The sequence below is a fragment of the Pteropus vampyrus genome, unplaced genomic scaffold, assembly GCF_000151845.1.
Source record: "Pteropus vampyrus isolate Shadow unplaced genomic scaffold, Pvam_2.0 Scaffold282, whole genome shotgun sequence".
In the NCBI taxonomy this organism is placed as follows: Eukaryota; Metazoa; Chordata; class Mammalia; order Chiroptera; family Pteropodidae; genus Pteropus; species Pteropus vampyrus.
In genome coordinates, this window is record NW_011889063.1 from 586,588 (window position 1) to 595,110 (window position 8,523).

Genomic DNA, 8,523 nt, shown 5'->3' on the forward strand with positions numbered 1-8,523 from the left:
CACGCCCCCTGCCCCCCACACACTCACAGCTTCCCTCATGATCTCCGGCCACCACCAGGTGGTGCATCTGTCACAGCCGAGGAACCTACAGTGGACACGTCATCACCCACAGTCCGCAGGGCACGTTACCGCCCACTCTTGGTGTCGGACATGCCGCGGGACTGGACAGTGTCCATCACCACGGTGTCAGAGCAGTCCCACTGCCCCAGAACCCTCTGTGCGCTGCCCCGTCTCATTCCTGTTAGGGTTACCTGGCATTCAGCGATTTTTAAAGGACATTTTATGTTCAGTCACTGCACCCTGAGCTTCATGAACTTCAGTATTTTTACCAGAAATGTGACAATGTTCTTGGTAGATACTTGTAATCCATATTTAATGACCAAAGTGTTTCCCATTTATCTCTTAAAACCACTTAACAGTTTTTCTCTATTAAATTTTTAATTTTATTTTCTATTTTTAATGGAAATCTCGTTTTCATATACCTTTGACAATTTTCTTCTGTTATTGATTTAACCTATTATTATTGCCTTGCACCTTTTGGGGTACCATTTGAAACCCTTTCTTCAAAAACCGCTGGCTGCAGACCCCTTCAGCATTTGAGCGTGGATGCGCGTGTTCACTGCTCCACGCGGATGCCATCGGTTCCGTCGCTCGACTCCTGTTTCGCAGCTGCATTTAGTCCCATGGTCTGCATCTAACCATGGGACTAAATGCAGCTGCGAAACAGGAGTCGAGCGACGGAACCGATGATCTTTAACTTTCATTCCTCCTTGTCTGAATATCAAGTGTCACGTCACCCTTTGTCCGTCTGTGTCTCAGCTCCCCGCCTTCCCTCAGCCGTAGCTGGGATGCCTCCCGTGGTGTCCTTCTGACTGGACGGCAGACCTGCTGTAGCCTGCGCTGTGATGCTGCCCACAGCGCACTGTGCGTCAAACCGCCTGCTGAGTGGCCCCGGGTGGGGTCCGAATCCTGCTTCTCTAGCAAACTCAGGTGGCGGCCCTGCTTCCGATAGGGTCACAGCGAGCAGCTGGGACCTCGGGCCCTTCCTTTCCCTGAGGGCTGTCATTTTCCTTGAGCCCTTTGCTCTTCGGTTTTGTTAGCGTCTGTGCAGACGCATTTTAACAGGAGTTGTCGTATTTAAAGACAAAGCGGCCCTATGTTGTAGGGCAGCTCAGAGCCCTACAATTCAGGACCCTGTGACCTGCCTGCGGCCTGAGCTGAAGGGGCAAAGAGACATCGTGTGTCTCATCCCAGGTCCCAGCCTGTCACTGGCCGTGTCCCACCCCACTTCAGCATAAAGAGAGCCCTCTCTCCATCCCCACTAATGGCCATGTCCCCCGCTTGAGCTGATCTCGATGGCTTGTGCTCTATGCCCATCTGTGGCCCATCCATGAGGTGCGGTGACGTGATGCCATCCCCGCAGAGCCTCATGGAGTCGGAGCGTCTGCTGCTGCTTGAAGACGGGGGCCCTTCCCAGAAGGAAGGTGCAGGAGTGCTGGGCGGAAAAGCGCGCACCCACCTGCGTGGTTCTGAGCGTGCCTTCCTGGCGCGCATGCCCGTACACCTGCTCTGCTGGCCTTGCCCATGGCCCTGTGCCCGCGCTCCACGGGGAGGCGGCCAGAACTTACAGCCAGATTTTGCAGGACAGATGGAGATCAGGCTGCAGGGGTCCGACTCCCTCGGCCCCCCGCCGTGCCGCCCCCAGGCCCTGCCCCAGGCCAGGTGTGCTCCGCGGGCACAGCAGGAGGCCCAGGACTGCCACACTGGGTGCCCTCAGCTGCCCCACTGGGCGCCCCCAGCCAATGGAGCCCTGTTCTTCTGGTTTGGGGCTGGCGTCTGCTCCAGGCACCGTGGACCGCGGGGCCAGGGGACTTCAACTCGCTCAGACTAGTAGCTGCCTGTGTGGGCCCTGGGATCCCACTGGCTGGCAGCCACCAGCAGCAAGCCACCTTTGGGCCCTGTCCCCGCCTCAGCCTTCTGGTGCAAGGGGTCTGGGCCTGGAGCGTCCCCCGGGCTTTGGGGTAGCAGCCCACCGCAGGGAGGCGCTCTGCTCCTGGCCCGGTGGCAGTCGGCGCCTTGCGTCAGAGGCGGGTTGCTGCCCGTTTGGTGCCACCGGGGGCGGCGCCCCATTTTTCTTTAGCTCTCCCTCTCAGCTGGTGCTCGCTCTAGCTCAGGGCGGCAAGTTCCACTTTGTCAGTTGGGCCAGGAAGGAGTCGCCCTAACCTTCAGTGGGCGTAGATCCCTGGGCACAGGTGGGGGGGCTGTTCCCCGGTCCGCATGTTCTCCCCTTCTCCACTGCAGATAGGGCTGTACCAGAAGTTGAAAGTGAGCAAGACAGCTCATTTCTTAATTTTTTATTTTAAAGACAAGTGACTTAATGCTCTGTAGTCTGAGCGCCACGGACAGTAGGTCATTTAACCAGGTGCTTGGCTACCACGTCAGGCCGTAGCCACTTCTCAGCTTGGGGTCAGGGGTCATCATTGCCCCAACCCCTCCCCCCATCAGAAGCATGGTTTAGATGGTGTCACTCGAAGTACCGAGTTGTGTCAGATTCTGCGGCGGAAGTCCAAGAAAGGAGACCTGGAAACGTGTTCGCGGCCGTTCTCAAGTTCTGTTGTTTTTTTTTTTTTTTTAATTGTTGTTTGTTTTGCTGTCCACTCTCTTTGTAACGGTTAATTCTTCCCATTTCTCTGCTTCCTCCTCCGAATTTCAGAGAACGTTGTATCACCTCCGTGTCGTCAGTCTCCTTTCTTGTTGAGTGTCGCCTCGTCCTGTTCGTCTTCTTGGCGGCCACCTTGTTGTCATACGGGCACATTCATGTCTTTAGAGTCCACGGCCTGAATTCCAGTCCTCCTTTAGTAGCCGAGTGACCTTGGACTCTCCTGGGGAGCTCATCGAGCCCCTCCTAACCTCTGTCCTTTGGCAAATGGTCTGATAATGCACGTCGTACCTGCCTTTGGCGTCCGCTACTAGGGTAGGAGCAAGTGTGCGTTATATACGAAGAAGCCTATGTGTGGCAAATTTCCATAAATTCCAATTCTGTTACTAAAACAATTGTATTGTTGTTATTTGTTTTTACTTCTCACCACCCTGAAATCCGCACAGTGCATTTCATCGCTTCCTCTTACTGTTTTTCTTACCACGTCACAGTGCTGCGTGCATCTGGGCAGCTGTGGCCTGCTCTGCGGCATCTTCCCTGAGCGGCCTGACCCCTGGGTGTGCCGGCTTCTCCTGCTGTTAATGGCCGTGCCCTTGGGCCACATGTGAACAGAGCCCTCTTTTCATCACTGAGGTTCACACAATTTTTTTTTTTTTAACAAGAGACTGGTTTGGTCTGGTTCTCTTAACACTGAAGTAGTTTTCCTGACTGCACATCACAGTCAAGTGATTTCTTGAGCCTCCTCAAACGTGTCCTCACTGTCCCTTACACCAGCCACATCCTTTCTGTGTCTTTAAACGAAAGCACTTGACTGATAGTTAACCCCGTTTCCTTCTTGCCACGGTTCCTTTTCATCTTTGAAGTCCTGGATGCGAGTCCCAGGCCCATCTGCAGCGTTTCCGGGAACGTGTATCAAAATCAGATTACAATGTCATCTTTATCCGCAGCCTCTCCCCGGAGAAACACTAGCTTTTGTCCCCTCGGCTTGCTGAGTGGAGCAAGAACGAAGTTTTCCCAGCGTCCTGCATTCTTCTTCTCTTGATTCAGCTCCCAGAATCAGTACCGTCTCTCAGGGAAAGCTTTTGGAAGAGAATGTCGGTCTTGGGACCGCTGGACTAGATTTCTGTCTTGTGTGGAAGCATGGGTTGTTTATGTTTAAATATAAACGAGGGCCGAATCTGTAATGAGTTGGGAAACATTTTGATGCGCTTAGAAAACAGTGCCTAAGTTCACGGAGGTACATACTTTGAGAAAGTCTAAGGAGGACGTCGTGACCAAACAGGTCGCCCCTGTAGCAAAATAGAAAATAAGCGGTGGCCAGAGCGGTGGCAGTGCCCTTCGCGTGGGAGTCTTGGACATTCCAAGCAGACACCACGAAACCCGAGGGACCGCTGCCAGGGGCGTCTGCTCTGTCCCGGCGCTGACGTTTGACTCGCTTTGAGTTGCAGGAGGAACAGACGCCTCTGCACATCGCCTCCCGCCTGGGCAAGACGGAGATCGTCCAGCTGCTTCTGCAACACATGGCTCATCCCGACGCGGCCACCACGAACGGGTACACGCCCCTGCACATCTCCGCCAGGGAAGGCCAGGTGGACGTGGCGTCAGTACTCCTAGAAGCGGGGGCTGCCCACTCCCTAGCTACCAAGGTGAGGGGTGGCCTCGTGACACTGGGCGGAAGGGAGGCCCGAGTCGGGGCCCCTGCTCCGCTGTGGAGGCTACAGAGCGCAGATCCGGCTCAGGCCTTTGGCTTCTTTCTCTCGGAATATTTTAGATTCGTCCTCTGGATGATTAAAGGGGACTGTGAGACCCCACGTCCTATCCGCGGTAGGGGTGCTGCATCCGTTCTCCCGATTAACGCCAGTGTCATTTCTAGCGCGGCCAACCAGTGCTTTAGCGGAGACGGTGTCCGCAAAGCAAGGGCTGCCTGCCCTGCCCTTTCCATCGTGAAACCTACTGTACTCCCAAGAGGGAAAAAGCAGGCTTTCCAAACACACCGACCTAGTCTAAGTATGAGGGAGAGAAAACCGCCCCGGATCGGCAGTACTGTATGTGAAGAGTCTTCGTCCACCTACAGACTCACCTCATCTCGCATTTTCCCAGCGCTGGCATCAGCTGGCATCAGCTGGCATCCCCTTTCTGCACTCTGACCTTTACCAGCTACCCCCTTGCCTGGAATTTTACGGTGTTTCAACAGAGCTGGGCTGGGGAGTCACACGTTATTAGTTGTCACTGTCATCTAACAAAGACGATAACACCAGCCTGCATTTTACTTACAGTCAAATTTTCATGCTGTGCAGAGCAGTTTTTTTCTTCGCTTATTACATTCGATTTGCAATTCCCTCTTTGGATGTGACTTCGAAGAAAACATGAACACACTCAGCTAATTAGAGCAAAAGAAATTGGACTAGTACACAGGAGCAGGGAGCTGAGGCAAGGTGAAGCCTACGGCAGGTGAATCACTCGCAAAGTACAAGTGAGTCAGAGTATTAAAAAGACATTTTCGATTTGCTCATTGTAAGCAGGCATCTGCTGCATCTGGGGGAGAGGGCGTGTGCAGGGAGGACTGCCCCCCCTTAGCAGTGTGTGGAGCCCCCGGCCTGACAGCTCACCTGATTGCCTGTGGCCATAAAGCATGCTCCTATGTGAGAAACCGGTAATCATTCAAATGCTAAAATCTGAAGAGTTGAAAGTACTTTAAAAATCATTTTTAAATCAGAAACTAAGCAACAAACATATAATAATAATAGTAATAATCCATGTTAGACAGGGTGACTGTCTCATCAGATGAAGGTGATAAATGAAATTCAGATATGTAAAACACAGAAATAGAAAATAAAACATAGTCCCTCATCTTCCGCAGATTTTTAGGATTAAAATTACCTAAAGCAATAGTGACCGAGGGCCGTTAAGTGGGAGAAAGTATCAGACAGAGCCGTGGGCAGTGGAGCTGACGAAGGCCGTTGACGTGTTTAGAAGCACCAGAGGGTCAGTGACATCCTGATGAGGCTGCACAGGGGAGGAAGGGAGACCGACTCAGCGGGTGCTTTCCAGCCTCTGTTTTGTGGCTCTGCAGGAAAGATTCTGTGATTTCGTCTAAAGGTAGTTTCCAAATTGATGAAGGGGCCGGGTCACTGGCGCACAGATCCAAGGGTAAGGCATTTATTTTCTCTTCCTCGCCACACGGCTTGTCTCAGCTCCATCCTGAGCATCGTCCAGTCTTTGTGTGCTTCGAATGGAGGGAGGAGAGTGTTAACAGCAACCGTCTAAACCAGCTTGTGCAAGAACAAGGAAATACTGTCTGTCCCACACTTGGAACAAGCAGGATTCACGCTCTGCCAAGGAGTCATTAGCACCAAATGTTCAAAAAGAAGCAAAAAGGAAAATGCCATCCCAGTTGAAAATGTGTGTGAAAAGGCAGTGTTGTCCCAGCACAAGGCACACACGCATACACACACACACTCACAATCACACTCCTCCTGGGGATTTGCTCCCCCTGCCCCCCGCCCCACGGTACTGCCAAGGGACTCTGCGGTTAGACGGTCTGGCCGAGGGGAGGAGCTGAGATCCGGGTGGAGGACTACGCTGTCCCTGAGATTCGAGTCCAGGGGTGCGGCTGTACGCGCGACCCAGAGCGAATTACAGAGCCTGGCACGAGTTAGCACACGAGACGCGTGGGAGAGCAGCCTTTCAAACACCGTTAAGGTCGGGCCTGTCTAAGTCTGGGGTCAGTTGGCTCAACCTCGTGCCCGACCCGGGGCCTTTGACGAGAGAACGGGGCTCTTACCGGTTCTTGTGCGGGAGGGCCAGCAGGTGGGCCAGCAGGTGCTTTTCTACAGTGAACATGTTCTGTTCTGTTGACCACTTATCTGTTTTTTTCTGCAGAAAATACAAATCAACTGAACCATTCAAAATATTTTTTTTTTTTTTTACAATGGCCACTGAAATATCCTAAAATTTAATGAAGAAATTTGGAGTTCAGGGCTTATAAAAAGGATAGAGAGGAAGAGAAGGGTTGGGGAGAAGGCGGCTGTTATCTCAGTCCTACCAATTTTAGAGGCAAGAAAAAGGCTGTTTTTTCTACACATAAATCGGAGCCATTTTACTGACACTAGTGGCTTTTATGAACCCCCACTGACAAAGTCACATTTCGGTCTCCGAGCTCTTAAAATTTAATTTCTTTTATTCAGTTTATCAAGCCAAAGTCTTGATGTCGAATTTCATTTTTTATCTTAGTCCTTGTTTATGGCCGATAGAGTTAACGCTTCCAGTATTTTCCTCAAGTAGCTCTGTTAACAAATAAAAACAATTTGTTAGTAGTCACAAAAACAAGCACTACATTTTCTTTTCCTTCATATTTCAGAAGGGTTTTACTCCCCTACATGTGGCAGCCAAGTATGGAAGCCTGGATGTGGCAAAACTTCTCCTGCAACGGCGTGCTGCCGCGGACTCTGCGGGAAAGGTACCGCCGCTCAGTGCCGAGTGTTGCGCGTGGCCCAGCCGTGTGGGAAGCAGTGGCAGGAGCGAGGGAGGTGTCCGCCTGTGACCCGTCCCCGTGCGCCCTGGCTCAGAAGGCGCTCGGCCGCGCCTCCGACCTGTGCTCTCGCCACAGCAGGCCCAGAGCGCTCTTCTACCAAGAGGAGGCCCCTGCGAAGTTAGCGTCATTCTCACAGAGCAGTTTAGACTTTCGTTTGTGGCCGTGCGCTTTGTGGTCTCGACCGGGTACTTTCAGGTTTAGCATAGTTTCTAATATGTGATCATTAGGTATTCGTTTGCTTTGATTCGTTTGTTCCTATTGACTACATTAACTAGTTAACTTGGACTTAAAATCGGTGTCCGTTGCCGTACATTCTGGTCGCTCGAGGGCCGCTAATGCTCACTTAATGCTGGAACCTAAACACCCTCCACAGAACGGCCTGACCCCGCTCCATGTTGCCGCTCACTATGACAACCAGAAGGTGGCGCTGCTGCTGCTGGAGAAGGGCGCGTCCCCTCACGCCACCGCCAAGGTGAGGACTGCACGACGGTCTGCGGACCCCATGGCACGTGGGAGTGGTTTTGAAACACGCAGCATGGCAAGCTCCAGCTCGTCCTGTAGAGGCTTTGGGTCCTGGACGGTGGAAAGCGGAGCGTCATGCCGAGGGCACGGGACTGACTGCATCTGTTCTCAGCACCGCATCCGGAGCACGGCGTTCAGTTCCGGGTCGCACAGTCTAAGAGCAGTGTTGACAAACGAGCGTCAGTGCAGAGCAGTCCCCTCCGTGCAGGGAGTCTGGAATGGGGGCCCGTCAGGAGGAGGCGAGGGCCGGGAAGGTTAGCCTGGGGAAGAGAAGGCCGCAGGTATTCAGGGAAGGCCCCAGAGCAGAGAAGCCTGGAGATCGCAGGCTTTGGGGGCTTTATGTCCATGCCCGTCTCACAGTAGAAATGGAGTACCTGGTGACATGGGTCACAAAGATTTGGGTGTCGTTGCATGCAAACTTGTGATGGGAAGAATTTGGATTTCCCATAGGCTCCCTTTTAACTTTTCTGTGGATGAGACATGCTATTTCCTTCAGAGAGATGTAGTAGGGCACTCGCTAGGCTTACAACGTGTGTCAGTTTGGTTTTGTGCACTTTTTAGAATGGCTACACTCCTTTACATATTGCTGCCAAGAAGAATCAGATGCAGATAGCTTCCACGCTGCTGGGCTACGGAGCGGAGACGGACACTGTGACGAAGCAGGGCGTGACCCCGCTCCACCTGGCGTCCCAGGAGGGGCACTCAGACATGGTCACCTTGCTCCTGGAAAAGGGTGCTAACATCTACACGTCAACCAAGGTACTCCACTTTGTCCCCTCACCTACCTACCTACCTGCCTGTCTACCTG

At 52.7% G+C, this 8,523-nt stretch overlaps 1 protein-coding gene across 1 annotated transcript in view; it reads left to right on the forward strand.

Moving 5' to 3' along the window:
- ANK2 (ankyrin 2) overlaps positions 1-8,523 on the forward strand; it is a 269,516-nt gene that overhangs the window by 172,162 nt on the left and 88,831 nt on the right. Inside the window, exons 14-17 of the mRNA XM_023520862.1 lie at positions 4,108-4,305; positions 7,020-7,118; positions 7,567-7,665; positions 8,277-8,474. Of these exons, the coding sequence (XP_023376630.1) occupies positions 4,108-4,305; positions 7,020-7,118; positions 7,567-7,665; positions 8,277-8,474 (594 nt within the window). The remainder of the gene's footprint in view (positions 1-4,107; positions 4,306-7,019; positions 7,119-7,566; positions 7,666-8,276; positions 8,475-8,523) is intronic.